At 46.3% G+C, this 18,534-nt stretch overlaps 1 protein-coding gene across 1 annotated transcript in view; it reads left to right on the forward strand.

Moving 5' to 3' along the window:
• The window catches only part of SLIT3 (slit guidance ligand 3), a 502,049-nt gene extending 484,705 nt beyond the window's left edge, over window positions 1-17,344 (forward strand). Inside the window, exons 34-37 of the mRNA XM_086758841.1 lie at window positions 8,869-9,023; window positions 11,438-11,723; window positions 13,950-14,158; window positions 15,299-17,344. Of these exons, the coding sequence (XP_086614967.1) occupies window positions 8,869-9,023; window positions 11,438-11,723; window positions 13,950-14,158; window positions 15,299-15,537 (889 nt within the window). The 3' untranslated portion in view covers window positions 15,538-17,344. The remainder of the gene's footprint in view (window positions 1-8,868; window positions 9,024-11,437; window positions 11,724-13,949; window positions 14,159-15,298) is intronic.
• The last annotated feature ends 1,190 nt before the right edge of the window (window positions 17,345-18,534 follow it).

Below are 18,534 nucleotides of genomic sequence, written 5' to 3' on the forward strand. Positions count from 1 at the left end.
TAAATGAAGGTTGAGTTGTACCCAGTTCAGTTTAAGCCTTAAAACTGCCCAGCCAAACCAGAAGTAATTGTGAAATGGGAACTATTTCTTCCACCCCTGCAGATAACCTGATTTAGCCATCAGCCTGTCCATAACATGGCCTCACTGTTTCTTCTAGCGAGAGCGTCAGGGAAACCGTGAGAGTGCTCCCGGCAGCTCCAGAACCACTGTAAATTAGCGCCGATGTTGGCCCACCTTCTGAGCAGTCCGTTTGGTTGCTGCATGCTGGAAACTGGAACTCCGTTTCCAGTGAGTAGCTAGGTATCTTAAAGGTATCTTAAAAGACGTTTTCCTGCTACACCACAGGTTGTTAGCCCAGTGGTATGTTGCCAGAGTTGGTTAGTACTGATTCCATCAGAGGAAGGCTGAAGTGGTCTTGTAATAGGCAACGATGGGATAAACCAGATCAGAGTCAAAATGACTTTACAGACCTCCTATGCACTAATGGCTTGCTCGTGTCTTGAATTGTGAGATGTTTTGCCGTGCAACAAAATGTAGCAAGCTAATATAACATGGGGTTTTTTTCTGCCTGCAAATTTCTTGTAAACATGATGACTAACACAAAGTTTAGATGTGCACCACGTGTGATGGATTTATATCCTGTTTATACCAAGCACTGGGCTCCGGATTCAGTTGATAGAGTCTCTGTTAGACGTGCGTGCGGAACTGGCACTGACGGTGATCACGGAGCTGTGGCTGGGTTCTGTGCACAGTTCAGTGCTTTTTCCAGTACAGAAATGTGATCCACAGCTCTGCATTTGCCAGCTTGCGCCAGTGCTGCTGGAAAAGGTGGGTATGGCAGCTGCTACTCTGTTGTCAAATAGCAATGGAATTTGTTTGTTTTTGTGGAAGGAGAGGCATAAAACTTTAGGTATGTTGCCACAGATGAGGTGGAAAAAATTTCATTTCCTGACCATGCACCAGGTTTCTAAAGAGACATAGCATTTTTTTCTTGGAGCTTAGCCTCCAATTTCAGATACAACCCATCATTCTCTGTCTGCCATTCTGACTGGAAGCCCTTTTAATTGAATTCTGTAGTGGCCCTGGTCCCTGCTGCTAAGTGGTAGATACCTGCATGTTTTCCAGAGCTGAAAAGGGGATAGATGGTGTGAAGAATTCCCCCCGATGAAATGACTCTGTGATGACTCTCGATGGAGTTCCTCATCAGAACCCGAGATGTGATATGCAGTCGAAGGGCAGAGCTGCTTTCATTGGTGTTCAATACCGGTACTAACACGTGAACCCAAGCACGCTGTGCCGTTCCCAGGCCCGGGGAGGCACTGGGGCTGTGCGGCTGCACGTCCTGGCGTGTGCCACACCACTGCACCGGACAGTGCTGCCTTGGTGCTGTGCCAGGGCCTGCCTTCCTCTGTGCTGTTTGCAGTGTCGTTTTTTCCAGGGTAACTGATTTAATGAGTCCCAATAGCACTGCAGAATCTATACGTGATTGTCTTTACACTCTGTATTTACTGGGTTTGTTACTTTATATGATGCATGTCACGGTAAAGGCACCGGGACGCAACAGCTCGTTGCACTGCAGTACGCTGCGTGCCGTGATGTGCAGCTCCTTCTGATGGAGTAAGATGGGAAGGCAGTAACACTGTGATCTGTCATTCAGGAAAGGCCTTGGACCTAAAGAGTTTATTCAAGCTATTTTTGCTGCCATCACACTTGCATTTAACAAATTCTCAGTTAGAAGAATGAAGTACTCAGCTCTGCGGAGACACGGCGATACCGCAGAGAGGAGCACAGCGTCGGCTGCCCAGCAGTGGGGTAGGACGGAGGTGTCAGACCTCTTGCCCATGTCAGGGACACTGTGAGAACGCACTGCAGACAAGGAGTGCTTACCCTGGCCCTGAATCTGAGCCCTTTATGAATAATCTAGGGAAAGGGGTCAGGATCGTGTTAACTGCATGTTGCAAGGGTATAAACAGGTCCCTGCTTTTCCCTTAGAAGGTCTGTAATACAATAACTTTCACTGTTGGCAGGGGTGCTGCAGGAATTGAGCTATGGCTGGAAATCAGATAGGCACAGCCTGGCCAAACGGTCATTAAGGGAGATATGGTAATCAGCTGCCACTGTTTAAGGGCTGTAAACACCAGGAAAAGAAAGATGGTTTATTTGGGTGGTCTACAGAGTTGTAAGTAGGAGAAAAGGTATAAAACCAAGCAAATGAAAATGGAAGTATCAAGAAAAAAAATCTGTATGTCGAGTGCTCTCAGCCTGGGAGACCTAATGCTCAAGTCATGTAAAACAGGATTGAACATAACGAAAGAGTATATTTTAAGCTGAAAGTGAACTTGAGTGCTTTAATCTTTTTCACTTCTTATTTTTCTAGTCTTGTGTTTCATTAGCATTTTTTATACTTTTTTCTCAACATGTGTTTTTTCTTTGGCTTCTGAAGATGATAGTGCTTGAAGTGATCTGTTATTGTAGAGGTAGCACAAACACTGTTCCAATTATGATTTTGCCTTTGTTGCCATGGAGAAGTTTAAATCTATTTTAGGCCAAGGACTGATTATAACTGGAACAAAGGGCAGGAGGTAACTGTGGCTTGGAAATGTGAAAAACCATCCCCACTGATACCTGAAGTCAGCCTGGCGCAGAAGGGGTTTTGCAGCTCCCAAGTTGCTAACATCTCAGTGCGGCTCCCTGCACCTCTCACCTTGTGCTGCTTGATTTTAGTACCTCTTCTCTGATGCCCGCTCTTCCTATGTGCTGTAAGCTCCTTAAGCCCTTCTGGACGCCTATTTCTGATTATTCCCTTCTACTTTGAATGTTTTCAAAGATTATTGAAGTTCAGTGCGCCCCACAGCCTTCATTCCCCAGTCACTTCCCGTCCTTGTGTTTGCTTTGTTCTGTGCATCAAATGAGGCATGTCCCCATTAAGACAGAGGTCAGGAAAATCTGGAGACTGTAGCTAATGAATTGATGTCCTCATTTGCATAATTGATGGCTATACATTTCCACAGTGACATGGTTTGCTGTGATACTTAAAGCTATTTTTGGTTTTTACTTCTCTGCCTTGCTGTTCCCTGCTGTCTACACTGAAGGTACATTACATATCGGTGAAAAAACTAACCTCTAAGCCCAAATTCTGCGAGTTCAGATTGAATGCTTTAATCCTTTAATGCATTTCTGTTCACTGGCATGTTTACAGGGGCTCAGCTCTAAATCTCTCATGGGTATTAGAGCAAGGGGAGTCAGTGTTTATAACATCTGTGTGCTTGGGGCTGGAGTGCAGGGGAAAGAAAATATAGAAGGGAGAAGAGAAATAGATAAAAAATAAGAGTGGGAATCAGTTCTTTCATACATTCCCTGGGGTTTTACGTTTAATACACATCGCTTTCCCTTAGTTTCTTTGTGTTCTGGAGTCTGAGCTCTCAGCAGAGGCCACGTCCATGGCCGGTGTGCAGTGCCCCGTGCAGTGGGTCCATTGGCTCATCTTGCTGGAATTGCTCTGCCAGACGAGGCCAGCTCCCTGTGATAGGAAATTTTAATGACTCTTTTATAGAACCCTCTCTAGTGGCCTCCCGTCCCTGTGAGGGCAGCTCCGAGCTTCCCACCTAGGCACAGGGCAAACAGAAGGGCTGGACCCAGGGCCTTCTCATCAGCTTTGGAAGCTGGGCTCTCCTCACATGCCCGGTATTTTCCTCTTTTTTTTTTTTTTTTTTTTTTTTCCAAATCTGATCAGATGCCATGGCCAGCTCTCAGTGAGGGTAACCTTGATGAAAGCAACGTAATGGATTGTGCAAGACATGTAACGTGGGCTACAAAAAGATGAGTGTAATGGAGAAGAGAAAGGTGAGGAGTGCTGCTGGTTGGGGAGCAGTGTGTCCCCTTTGCTGGGGAAGCAGGGCACCGCGGGACAGCAGCTACCCCACCTCAGCAGCTGGGACAGCCAGCTCCAGCCGGGGTCTGTTCCCTGCACTGCTGATCTGGAGAAATCCCCCTGCCAGCCCTCGGCATTTGGCTGTGCATCCCTTCCTTTCCCTCAAGAGACAGGTGCTTTAAGGCAGCAGCAGCGATTACGCTTGGAAGGGGATGGAAATGGTTTCTCAGCATCAAGCCTGTAACCAGACGCAGGTGAAGGCCCTGGAGCAACGGTGAGTACAGTCTGCAAGATGTCTGAGGAGATGGGCCCGCAGCGGCTGCTTACTGCGGTACGAGAAGCGGTTCCTGGCTCCTGAAGAGTCTTTCATGCAAAACTGGCCTTTTGGTTCCTTTTACTGCTTACTTTTTAGTAAGTTTAATTATTAAATTCCTGAAAATCTTTGCTTACACTTCAAATGTTTACACTTCAAACATAATTCCTCCCATTTTTCAACAAGACTATATTGTAAACTCTTTAATATCCCATGGTGGTGGGCCAGAACACTGCAGTTGGAAGCTGGCTAAAAATTTGTGGCTGTCATTTTTAATAGAAATTGGAAAAATCTCAAGAGCAGGGACTTGGTTTGTTAGTGCCCCCGAGAAGAGCTGTTGGCTCAGTTCTAGCAGCCCTTTGGCTTCTTTCTTCAGCGCCTTTCCCCTCTCCCTGGCTTTGCTCAGACATGTTATTGTGATTTGACCTTAAAGCATGAAAACTCTTGCAAAAAGGAAAGACTTGGGTAACATCACGTCAGCCATCAAGTGTGCGACATGGCGAGATCTGTTTCAGTAAATAAATTCCCAGCAGCGAGCCAACGCAAACCGGCCGTGCCCGCTCACAGCAGCTCCCGGGTGAGGGGGCGCCCGGCCGGGCGGTGCGGGAGCCCGCAGCCCCCGGCCCGGCCCCAGGCCCCGGCCCGGCCCCAGGCCCCGGCCCCGCCGAGCCGTCCCCTCCCGCCCGGCGCGGCCCTGTCCGCGGCGCTCCGCCGCCCTCTGGTGCCCGCCCGCCGCCGCGCAAGCCCGGCCGCGGCCCCGCTCCTCGCTCCCGGCCCGGCCGGGTGGAGGCTGGCGGCCCCCGGTACCGGCTCCCAGCAGGTACTTGCCGGGCGCCCCGGAAGGAGGAGCTCTGTGAGAGCACCTGACCCCCCGATAAAATTCGATTAAGATTTTAATAAAACCCTTGCAGAGAGCTGGGTCAGGAAGAGGCCCCCAGAAAAACAGCGGAGCACAGCAAGTTTGTGCTGCGAGCCGCGTTGCGACGTGCTGTTCGGCGTCTGTGGTTCCTTCCCTTCATCTCCAGCCAAGCCACTGTCTCCAGCTGTCTCAGCCGAATGCCGAGGCTCCTAAAGGCCCGGCTACAGAAGAAGCTCTCAGAAGAGTTTGCGTAGCGTTTCTCTCGTCGCTGGTTTCTACCCCAATGCTGTCTCCGTCTCTCTCTAAATCCAAAAGCACCTTAACATCTTTGTCAGCAGCAGCAAGTGCTTTAACACCGGTACCTCCTGGCTGGGGATTTTCTGCCATCTTGGCTGTCCGTGTTCAGCTTTTCCATCATATGTTTGCATTTTCTCAAAAAGCAAATGAGTGCTTTGCCTGTTTTGACTTTACAAAACTGCATTCTTGGGTGATGGCTGTAAGTTACTTTGTTGGTCAAAGTCCAGGCACAGATTATTTTAATTCAGAGTTAAAGTGTCAGAACTGAGGAATATTCATCCACTTGTACCTACAGGCAGGGACGTGTCACCCCCTTCCCAGGAAAAATACCAGCCCTGGGTACGCTGAGAGGCCTGAGCACCACATGAGGTGGCTGCTTCCATCGCCAGGACACGCAGACTTTTGTTTGCCTGTTAGTCGAGGCATAATGTGGAAAAAGCACACGCTGTGGAGGAGTGGGTGATTAATGCCTGTGAAATCCTGGCCCAGGGAAGAGCCAGCCCTGCCAGACGTGATAATGTTGTCCTCTGACAAATGGTTATAGCTTGGCCTCCTTCAGATAACGATGCAGTTTTGTGCGTTAGCTTCAGATATTGATCCCACCAGGGAAGGGTTCGCTGTCGTACAGCCATCCATCCCACCTCCTCAGTGCTCAGCTGTCAGAGCCGAGGGGTTTTGGCTATACTTCTTCCTTTCATTGGCACTTCTGCGTAGACTAACAATTACAAATATGCATTTCCATTTATCTCGCGCCTTTCAGCTGGAAGTCTAAGTGCTTCACCCACATGAATTAAGCATTGCGACACAACAGTTAGATATGCAGGCAGTACGTAGGGATCACCCAGTCGGCACATTGCTGTAACACAGCTGTTTCTTGTAACGTGGCAGATACTTAGCAGAATTCAAGAATATCTAAACAGAAAGTTTGGACCAGCTGTTTTCAAACTTATTTGAGTTGTCAATCCATAAAGCAGTCTGCTAGAGCGGTGGGCCCCGGTAGACTCGCGTACAGTGACGATGGGCTTGTTTTTCTGAGGTGCGCACACTACATCACCTTTGGCAATGAGTCTGGCGTTGGTCCTCAGCCTCTTATCCCGGCCCACGCAACTCCCTGCCCTCGCAGTGGCCCTGATGGAACTGCATTGTGAGCCAGACTGTCCACTGGATCAGCTGGATCTGGATTTTTGTACAACGTCAAGCCTTTATTGTTTTTCTTAAATAAACTTCAAACAGGACCATCAGCTCCAGGTGCTAGAGACCTGTCTTCCCAGGATGCTCTCGCCATCCTGAGGATGGGCAGCAGCTGCAGCCCAGCCGCTTTCCTGCAGGTCAAGGACGAGCGGTTCAGCCAGCAGAGCTTTCCCGGGAGCTGTTCTGTGGCAGAACTGACTTAGCTGATGTTTACGCAGTAAAGGTGCTCGAATGCTGCTGTTATCGTATAACCTGTGTCATCTTTTGTAAGCTTTTAAAGGCAGACGTGTTCGTGATTTATCCCAAAGCCTGTGGGAACAGCGGTACTGTAGAGGCACGTTAGCTCAGTTCTGACACAGCGCTGCACTCTGCGTAAGCACGTCCTCAGAAATGCCTGCAGTGCTGACTTTCTGCCTGACATTGCTCATGTATAATTAGTTACGTCAAGCGGACTGTAAAACACTACAAAAAAGAAACTTCTTCCCGGAACAACTGAATTCTGGTAATTTCCGAGTCATGTCGTTTGTTTCTGAAGCTGAGGTCCTGTTTTCATGCTACAATGGCCTTGCACATCAGTTATGCAGGACAGGGTGCTAAAGATGGGCAGCGTGTCATCTAGGTTGAGAGGTGGACACATCTAACAGGTGATTCATCCTTAGAGGTGAGTCACTTCTTAAGCGTGCCTGTTCCTCTCCGCTGATGTAAAGAAAAGCTGGGTCAGTAGCTCAGCCACATCTGCACTGCAGCTTTACAAAACACCTACAAGGAGTCTGACCTACGACTTTGTAACTTGCTGAGAGCGGATGCAGAGCTAATGGGCCATTTGAATGAACAGAAACACATTCTTAAAAAGAACCTTTTACATTTTAGTGTGGTATTTACCACTTGTGCAGCAATCCCGAATCCAGATTGTTGGCTGAGCAGTATCTCGGGATGCCCAAATCTCACAGTTGGTGCTTTCTGTCCTTATCCGTATGCAACAGAACCACCACCCAGCTAACGAGCCTGCTGGGAGGAATTTGGAAATCAGTGCTCATGGCCGAGCTTAAGATGTGTTGGCAACGCTGTGCGTGTGGGCAGTTTTACATAGCCCGCAGTCTAATTTCAGCTGTAACCGCTGCTGCTATTAGATTCTCATTACGCGCTGGTGTTTGCATGCATGTGGAGCAGAGGCTGGGCCATTTAATTAAATCTACAGCAGTGGAGAAGTCCCATCACATCTATAACTACCGACCTAATTTGACACCCTCTTTGCTCGAGAGCAGGTAATCCCACCCTTGCCCCTTCTTGCTTTTAGGAGTGCCTGAGGCATAAAGGCTTGAGAGCTGAAGCTGCCCTGAAAATAAAAAATGATAGTGTGATGCAGATTGAATTGTACCACTGCATCTTTTAATTTCTGGCAGACTGAACTGAAGGTGAAGACTGTATGTGGTGCAGACTAGCAAAGAGCTGTTGAGTTGTCTAGCTCGCTGCAGGCTTCATGCATTTGAAAAATCAGTGTTCAAAACACCTGAGCAATAAATACACGGTGCCTTTAATATCTTGTCTGCCCAGATGGCGACCTGTCCCCATCCCTCCCAAAATTCGTGCTGTCTTATTCTCAAGCGTGAATCTACACCTAAATGCTTCTCAAAGAGGAGTAGCAATTTGTCGGTTTTCCTTGTGTTCAGGTAGGTGTGTAATGCATTGAACGCGGTATCCTGGTCACTTATAAGCCAAAACCTCCTGAATTCCTCTCTGGCTTTAAGTAACTCAGCCTGTCCTTGTGCCTCAGCATGTAGTTACAAGATACTTCTGCTGTGAGGAAATGGTGGTCTCAGAGGCCCCTGCTGTCTCTTGCCCCAAACCGGAGTCCCTCCCTGCCCCTGTGAAATAATTTCAGTTTAAACTAACCATACAAAAATAAATCATTTTGGGGATCTGGCTTGCAACATGGGCACCAAGCAGTGAGACGGGGGGCAGCAAGCTGTGGCTGAGAGCGTAGAACAGGGGATTTTAAATAATTTTGCCACCAAAGCCAGTACATCATGTAGCCACACCCTTGCTTTTCTGCCCTGGGAAACACGACTGCAATAGCTGCTGTCCTGATGAGCTGTCCTCAGGTGCTGTGTACGTGTCGGTACTGCCTGCGCAGGCATCAGCAGTGTTTACTGCCTAGGAGCGTGAGCCTGGGAGGCTCACGCTACAGGAAACGTTGAGAACCACGGTGACCGTAGAGGAGCGTGGAATGGGAGCTGTGCCTGCAGTGTGCAATACCAGGAGACAAGATGTCAAAGAAGCAGAGGCAGTTCATTGTTAACATCCTCTTCTAGTTATCTTTTTTTCTTTTGCTTTCAGTGTGGAAACAGTAAATGATGGGCAGTTTCACAGTGTGGAACTCGTGATGCTGAATCAAACTCTGAACCTGGTGGTGGACAAGGGGACTCCCAAGAGCCTAGGAAAACTCCAGAAACAGTCTTCCGTCAGCCTCAACACACCCCTCTACATTGGAGGTACAGTGAGTTGCTCTGGACTTTGATGTTTTAACAAGTCTTCTCAGAATCAAATTATCTTCCATCCTATAGAGAGGAACTCTTTTTGGGAGGAAAACTAGCAGTTTGACTTTCCCACTGCCAGAGGTCGCTTCCCTGAGCAGAGGGCCTGGAAACCACCCCTCTCCTGCTTCATCCTCCATAGTCCACTAGCACCCCACCACACGGCTGGCACAAGCTCGCACGCCAGACCAGGGCAGTTAAGCTCAGCACAGGCAGTTTCTGTGTTACACGGTCACGGCAAGAGCAATCAGTTTGTCATTTCTAAAGCTTTCGGAACTGGCTGGCACCAAGATGTCGTAGTTGAGGAATACAATGGAAGTATCCCAAACAGTCATGGAAAACAAAGCAAATCAATAGTCAGTAGGTTTAAATATACAATAAATGACAGGTATTTCTGCTGGAAATTTTACAGATATCTAAAAATTTGGGGGAAAAAAATAATATTCAAACCTCCAAACCATATTAACACACAAGGTGATTAAGAACTTCTTGGCTAATAGATTCACCATTGGAAACTGAAGCCAGAGCTTCAGTATTAAAGATATTAGAATTTACCAGACTTCAGTTAAGAAGTTTTTTCCCATTCCGTACTGAATTTTAGGGGTAGGAGAGGCCAAGTGGGGTGGGGAACAGATGCCCAGAATAATCAGTATCCCGCTGATTAGGTGTCTGGATATGAGAGACATGATATGAAGCTGTGCTCTGCCTGATTGATTTGTCTTTGCCAGAGCCCCCCTACCTCAGCTCAATTGTAGAGTGAGTGTGGAAATCTCTCCCTTTTGGTGACACAGAGTTCTTGAATTTTCAGTCAGCCTGTTCTAAATACTAAAGTCAGCAGAACAATAATAGACTCAGAAAGTCTTTGGGCTTTTTCTAATGAGGTCATTGAAGCCAACAGTAGAAACTCTTACCAACTTCACTTGGTGCTGGTCAAGCCTTCTGTAAATAATTCCTTGTAATAACACTTTTCTAAAAGTACCCTGAATATTGCCCTTGTAAATCAGAAAACTGGCTAATCTTGCTTTGTATGGAGCTGAACTTTTATAATTGCCTCCTATTAAGAATGTCACAGGCTATTAAAGAGAATTGTGCATCAAAGATAATCTGCTGGTGAGGCCATCGCAATTTCTCCCTCTAGCACAGCAGAAAAGATACGAACCCCACAGCAATTTATACACAGGGAACTTTGGAAGTAATCATATGGAAAAATTTTTGTTAACGGATGAGCATTGTGGATCAATACTAATTCTCAAAAGCTACCTGCAAAAACGCATTCACAGGAATCTGAGACCGGAAGTGAAGGACTATTGGATACCAGAAGCCATGGGCTCAGTGGAGACTTTTTTTATTGCCTATTAAAATTCTTCTTTCTAAACCCTCCTGTTGTGCATGTGCCACCTCTCTGCATGTAGCATTCCCATGGATGCCAGCTGCCCTTCCACTTCAGACTGCTTAGTTAAAGTAATTGATTAAATTAGCCCAGAGCAGTTGTTCCTAACCTACACTAAGCTTTGAGGCAGACCTGAGCCTTCATGGGCACACAATTTGTCCATCTCTCCAACAACATCACCTGGTCCACCAACTTTCTTCCTAATGCACAGTTAAACAAAAATGCTGGTTTTGTTTTAAGACCATCCTTAACAGTGGAGCTACTTACGGACAGCAAGCTCAGAGGCCTTACGCGGTTGAAAATGGAAGCACTTGCCTGTGCTAATGCAGCTACACAGCTCAAGCAGTGTCAGTGAGGAGAGCGGAACAGAACATCCACAAGAATCTGCTCGCCATCTGAGTGTGTGAACTCCTCCAAGCACTTGAGCAAGATGGAGGCAGGCACTTGAGCAAGATGGAGCGTGCTTGCCACCAAGACTTGACCTGGCCTCCTGAACTGCTGTTCCCTGTCTCTAGAGTTCTCCTGAGCTAGTTCCCATGGGGTGCACTCTTACCGCTCCCTGTCTTAATGCTGGGAACTCGTAACGCCTAACTTATCTTGCTGTATCCCAGAGGTGGTAGCTACCTACTGGCAAGTAAAGACATTCTTAAACTTTGCAGAAGGATAATTGCTATTAAAGTATAGACAGGACTAAGGACAAGAACACATGGCCATCAGCCAAAAAAAAAAATTGGCTTTTTCGTTTTTTTGTTTTTTTTTTTTTTTTTTGTTATACACATCTTATGTAAGCTTGGGCAAGCGATTTTATTTTTCTTTCTTTTTGTTTCCAGAATGAGGACAATGAGACTGTACTACCTTACAAAGGTCCTATACAAATTAATTCTTTAAAGATTATAAGGGGCTGTGACAAAAGAAATGTTAGCAATTTTAATTTATGTACTGTCATTGTGAGTAAACCTTCCCTTTTTGTTCTTATCTGAAGGTATCCCGACCTCTACTGGATTATCTTCACTGCGCCAGGGTGCAGATAAGACACCAAATGGTTTTCATGGATGTATTCACGATGTCCGCATCAATAACGAGCTGCAGGATTTCAAGGATTTACCACAGCAGTCACTAGGAGTCCTTCCTGGCTGCAAATCCTGTAACATCTGCAAGCACGGTATTTGCCGGTCCCTGGAGAAAACAAGCGTGATTTGTGAATGTCACCCAGGCTGGACGGGCCCCCTGTGTGACCAGGAAATTGGAGACCCGTGTCTTAACCACAAGTAAGCTTGAACAAATGCTGATGGGGGGCAGAAGCTTTACAGCTAATGCATATTTCACATTTCATCTTGTAAAACCACACCTGACTATTTTTGGAGGTGCTGCGCTCCCACATGAAACTATTGACAGTTGTGAGTCAGCATCCGTGGCAACTCGTGATTTCCACTGCTTGTTCTGGTGTTGCTCACTCTCCAAATGAGCTCTTTGTGCTGGAGCAGATAAGGTGTCAATATTGCAGGTCACGCTTTCAGCTGTGACCCTACAGATTAAAATACAAAAACCCCCGTTAATGGGTATGGCTTACCTCTGAGGCACTTATCCAGAGCAGAGCTACCTGTGAGCGGGAGGTTCACGTTTTGGGGATACGCTCGCAGCAGCATTGGACCTGGTATTGAAACCTAACTCCCTGAAGACCGTTACGCACACCAATGTGAACAGTTTTAAATTTCCCAAATAGCTGACTTTAATATTACACTCTGAAACACCCCTTTAAAGTGCAAGTTTAAAGCATAGCGTGGAGTTGCATGCAAAGGGAGCATGAGTGTAAAGCATTCACAGTTCAAAGGCTCAATAACCACGTCTCCATCAGAAACAGCAGATGAATAGCTTACTTATGGCAAGCACAAGGAAGCAGTCCAGCGCAGATCAGCACTCTGCACAGCTCGGTGCTGTTTCATGAGCAGATGGAAGTACTTTTGTTTTAGAAGCCCCTTCTGTGGAAGGGGCTCTTCACAAGCACATACTTCTGACAGGTAAATTGACACAGTGAATAATCACTCTCTTCAGGGCAGAAATTTAACTTGGCAGAAGCACCATTTTAAACTTGCTTCTGGGTCTAATTCTGCAAAGTACTGAACCCTGGAAGGTGTTGAGAAGCACCTGACAGTTCACAGACTGAAGGTATGGAGACTCAAGTGAAGAAACACTCCGGGACTCAGATGTTTCCTTGAATTTCCAATGTCACCATGAAGCTGTTGTGGTTGGACAGAGAAAAATGAAGGAGTTCCAGATGTTTACGTGATAAGAAATTGTTCCTCTCATAATCCAAGGAGGGTGATGCAACCATGAATGTGGCTCTCTTGCTGAGGGAAGGAGCTGTGCCTATTTTCAACGCTTGCATACTGTCCCACCTTTCATTAAATCACTTCAGCCTTTTGGAGTTGTCTCCTTAAAGCCAAGCCCTTTGTGCCCAGGGGAGTGCAGTGCCCTGCTGGCAGGTGTCTGCTCCTACACTCGCAGATTAACTTCAGTGAGGAAATGCAACTGTGAGGAGCAGGTACTTGATGATAACAAGAGTTACTATCCAAGCCTTTGGTTAGTGGGGCGGAAAATACTGCTTTGTATAGACTGTGACTCCCTTTATTACAGTATTTTACAAGTCTTGACCTGGCTGACACTGCTTTTACTATTTGTGCTTTTTAGTTCAAAGCTTAAAAATGAAGTGTACAAGGACTCAACGTAAGCAAGGAACAATTTTGAAGCACCAGAAGGAAATTAAAAAAAAAAAAAAAAAAAAAAAAAGAGAAAGACATGGGTTTATGTCCAGCATGGCCTGATAGAGCAAAGGTTTATAAGCCCTGAGCAGTTTTTTCTTAGTGGTGCAGGGCTGGTGCAGCACAGGCTGCACCTCTTCCCTCTCCTCAGTCCATTCAAAGTCTGTCCCTGTCCCAGAAGTGGGAACAGTGTCAGAGAACCTGCTGTGGATCAACACCCCTCCCTGTGGTTTTCCTCAGAAATACCAAAGCTCACTGCAAACCACATGAGCCAGGGAACCCTGCAACTACAGCTGCCTGTGAAAATGTCTGTGCATAGCTTTTCCACCAGCACCTTCAGTTATCACACTGTTTTTCATCACCTGATATTATTTGTAGAGTAATTCTGCTAAGGAAGCCTGGGCATGCAGCTTGATTGTTGGCACTTAGTTCCACGTGCTGATGCTGTAAATGTGAGCTGTCTTGTGAGATTGCCAAGCGCTGGTCTGTGCTCTCGGAGGAGCCTAATGTTTTTCAAAGAGATGGCTTAGGATCACAAATTGTAAATGTGTTCTCTTAATGCCACCCAGTATTCACTGAAAACTCACGTTTTCTTCAGAGTGTTTGACACTGAAATGCTGGTTTTGGATTAGTATCCTGGAATTAAAGGGGCAGAAATGCCAAAGCTAAACATCCCTGGGAAAAGGAACTTTCATGTCTAACGCGGGCCAGCTCTAAATGCTTCTCTCTCTCCAGGTGTCTGCATGGCAAGTGCATGGTGGCCAACGTTGCTTACACCTGTAAGTGCATGGAGGGCTACACAGGCATGTACTGTGACAAGAAGAACAATTCCTCGAATCCCTGCAGGATTTTGAAATGCAACCACGGGCAGTGTAAAATTTCCGAGCACGGGGAGCCCTACTGCGAATGTGATCCCAACTACAGCGGAGAACATTGTGACAGAGGTACGCTTGGCCGCAGGGCCCAGGGCGCTGCTCTGCTGCGTTTCTGGTTTACACCGTTACTTTCACCTCTCTTCCATGCAACTCATATTTGGGGGTAAATGCAAATAGTAGAAAATAAAGCCAAGTCAGCCTCTGCAGAGCAATACGGGGAGGAGAAAACAGCTAGCCAGCTTCTATGTAAGCGTATGGAAAGGGGGACATCTGTAGTGAGAGGTTTTATTTTCTGTCTCCTGAATCCTGAAGGTTTGCTGCTCCCAGGATTCTGGTGGGACGTTTAAAGGAGAGGTGGTGAGGTTTACCTTCAGCAAACAGCAACCAGATAATTGCAGTGCTGGGAAAGGAGGCCTTACTCTGCACACCAAGGGCTTTTGTAGATTACGTGAGCCGGAACTGGAAGGCAGGAGGTACTGCTCAGCTGAAGTGGCGGTAAAGATTCTCAGCTTGCTCCCTCTGATGCAGTTGGGCAGGTCTCCTGGAGAATCCCACAGATCACGCCGGACTTTCCTACTAGGGCTGGGGCCCAACTCTTCTGCTCTGACCTGAGAAGACTCACTGGAAACTCAGCGAGTTCTGTGTTCATCCCTTCTGCCTTTTTTATTCCTGTACAGAAGGAAGAAGCCGGCTTGTATTATTTTTATTTAGGTTGTGCTTTTCCTGTGAATGAACCACAGACTTTCCAAATTATACACATATAGAGCCTCACCAAAATGTATCTGGCTGCTGCAAAGTGGCTGCAGAACAGCACAGACATTTTCAGGTATCCCAGATTGCTGTCATGCAGAGCAGGCTGACCTTTGATCCTGAGAAGCAGACACAGTAAAACTAATCCACGTTTTGCAGGAGTGTTGCAGGATTCAACACTCAGCATTCGTTAAAGCACTTCCAGAACTGCTGATCAAAGCCAGCAGGCCTGCTTGGCCTCTGCCTCGTGCCGGATATTACACATTTGTGTAACACAAGCTCTGTTTTGATGGCAGGTACAAAGCAGTAAAAGATTAAGGTCCTGCTCATGCCATCTGTTTGCCTTGAATAGCATTACATGTCCAGGGCTGTTTGCTGATGTTTGGGGAGTATCTGGCAAAATAGTTACCACTTTTTTTTTTTTTTTTTTTTTCCTTTACATCCCTGTTGTCTTACCAGAGAATCTCTGCCAAGGAGAGATAATTCGAGAAGTAGTCCGTAAGCAGCAGGGCTACACGGCATGTACCACTGCCTCCAAAGTACCCCGCCTGGAATGCCACGGCAGCTGCGGCAACGGGCAGTGCTGCGTTCCTCTCCGGAGCAAAAGGCGGAAATACTTCTTCCAGTGCGTGGATGGCTCCACCTTCACGGAAGAACTGGAGAGACACGTGGAATGCGGCTGCTCAAAATGCTTGTAAGCCATTCTCCAGTCTCTTGCCACTTTAATCAACTCAGAAGCGCTATCAAAACGGGACCTATTTACTTGCAGAGTGAAGAAGAAGAAAAGAATTATTAAGTATATTGTAAAATAAACAAAAAATAGAACTTATTTTTATTATGGAAAGTGACTATTTTCATCTTTTATTATATAAAGTATCGCACCACTTTGGGTATATGTATCATATAGTGAGTTATTTTTACCATGAAACTTTTTTAACAGTTGTAAGAAAAAAAAATTCAAAAGTTAAAAGTTAAAAAAAATATATAAAGAAAACATAGCCTAACAGGAGAAATGTGGAGGTGACTTTATGTGTGTGCACAATGAACAAATGTAAAGGTGTTCCAAGGACCCGCCACAGAACTGACACGGGCTGAAGAAATCTCCGAGGCTCTGGGCAGGTCTCCAAAGAGAGCGGATCCCCATGACTGACAGCCATTGCGCCTGCTCAGGCACCCTGAGAAAGCCTCCCCCTCGCTCCCTTGCTCTGCCTAACTCTGCCGACACTGTTTTGTTCCTGTGCGGTGGCTCCGCTTGCTATTCTTGAACTGGTTCCCTAGAGCACGTAGGCACTGCCGTCGCTTAAGGCTAACTGCGTTATTTGACTCTTGTAATACTATAATACATTTTTTGCTGTGTATGTTGTATTTATCTGTGTTCGCAGTATATTCTTCAGCAACTGTATCTATAGAGCACAGGCAGCTTTATCCAAAAGAAGGGGACGAAGGGAAAGGAAGTGGCAAAATATATGTTGCTTTGGGAAATTTGGGGGCAAAATGTGAAATAAGTGCTAAGTAATGCCTAATAAATGACATAGTACTTTTGTGTAAAGTCCTCACCTATGTTATTTCCCAACTTTGTGCCTTCTTGCTCCCAGCCTTGGGCCCTTTTTTGTATATGAATTGTAAGGAATGCACTGCTACATAGTTCGTCACGCCTTGACACTTTAACTTGCAAAGGTTGTAAAGAGCATGAAAATACTGCAGGTGCCAGGATGTACCTGCCACGTACCGGCTTTTACTCCCGCTGTCACTTGAGCCATGGGTGTAAGCTGGGCTGTAGCTGCCTGTTCCTCCACACGCTGGTACCGAGCAGTTGGCTACTTTTCCACAGCTTTTTAAACGAGCAGAAGTTGCACTATGTCCATGTGAAGGTATTCAGCCGACACTTGTCCACCTTGGCAGCGCTCTCTTCTCCGCGCAGGGAGAGATGTGACAGCTCCATCCCGTCCTGTTCTCGCATGTGGTGCAGATTGACCAGTTCAGCCAAAGCTTTTCCATCTGCACTGCTTCATATCCTGCACTCGTGTCTCCCAGAGGACTCCCATTAACTTCAGCTGTGTTCAGGGCAAATGCTGAATAGGAAATGGAAATCAATGCAGGGATAAATTCTCACTGAGAATGTGAGGCAAAATTTGACTCTGGGAGTGAGTTTGATTTTTGGAGGGTTTTTGGCAGGGCTACCTTTCAGGGTCAGTAGGTACGTGCAAAGAGTACCGTGGGTACCTTACAGTGTCTCTTACTATAGATATCAAACATTCCCAATCAACAACTGTTCCATTATCAGTGTAATTTCTTTCTTTCCCTGGTATAGCAAGTATTATGGTCCCTTCTTCAATTTTTCTTTCTCTAAGAGAGGTGAAATCAAAGAGGATTCCTAGCAGCCATAAACTCCTTTTGTGAATGCTCACCGGTCTCACCAAAAATATTTCAGATCAGGGGGCTTCAGCAAAGGATGAGTAGGAAAGTCGAATCCAGTAAACGGGGCTTGTGTTTAACTGGGGCTTTGGAAAGCTCCAACGTGCTTAGCATTCTTCCGCTACGTCAATCCCGCCTTAACTGCAGCAGTTCATTCCTGTTTCTTTGTTACTACCAGAGCAACTTGAGCAAAAGGGACATAACCAATAAAATAGCCGGCTCGCAAAAGAAGTATCAGTGTGGGGAGCCTGCAATCAGTGAAACATAAACCAACCACTAGTTAATGTGCCAAAATCTGATTGAAACAGTACAGCTGAAGAGCCAGGGGAAAACTAACTCTGGTTGCAAGAACTATGGGCTGCTTTTTATTTTTAATATAACGTCAGAAGCTCATAGCAGCTGGAGTTTGTGGTGTTCAACAAAAATCACCCAAACTCACAACCTACAGGTTTTTAAAATTCATGCAAGTGACTGCAAACACTTGTGCAAATACGTGCCTGGCACACCACTACCATTAATGTTTCATTCCTGCTTAAACACTTCAGTTTCTAAAGAAGCAGCAGCTACGGTGCCAGGCAGAAGAAATCCAGGCTGAGCAGTGGCTTACAAGCCCTCTGTGTGCTCTAGTGAACAACTTGCAGCCACTGAACCACTAAGGCCTGCACAAACACGGCCCCTCTTCACCACCACCCAAAACTGCCCCTTCGGCAGCAGTGCGTACGAGGAAGAAGGTGACATTTGCTCGTGGCCTTGCACCTGCTGGAGAGCGCGTTAAAAGGAATGACCTTGACTGGCAAGGCAAAAGCCATCAACATCTTGTTAACACATCACTCTGGGATTTATTTAAGTAAAGCCTTGCAGCAAAGTGATCAGCAGCAGCTCAGCAAGGCTGGCGCTGTTCCTGGCCCTTTTCTGTCAGGGCACTTCAATGTTAAGCATTGGGATAAAGAACTAAGAGTATCTATTTTGTAACCAAATGATGCAAATTTTGTATGCTTTGAGGCAGCATTTGCCATTGGATAGTGATGTTTTATGTCAATGATTCTCTGATTTGTTATAGAATTATTTTATGTTAAGAAAATAAAAAGCATTCAGATGTGCCAAAAATGTGAGGTTAACTGAAGTGAATTAGCTCTGGAAGTTCCTCTGTAACCTGCCTAATGTTACAATAGATTCCAAGAACTGCGGGTACAATGCAGTAGTTTTTACCTCTATAAAGTTTTAATATAAAGAAAGATGCTTACCCTAAAAAAAATGGCAATGCAGACTGGTGTGAACTG

This window comes from Chlamydotis macqueenii, chromosome 14 (genome assembly GCF_036417535.1).
Source record: "Chlamydotis macqueenii isolate bChlMac1 chromosome 14, bChlMac1.mat, whole genome shotgun sequence".
NCBI classification, from domain to species: Eukaryota; Metazoa; Chordata; class Aves; order Otidiformes; family Otididae; genus Chlamydotis; species Chlamydotis macqueenii.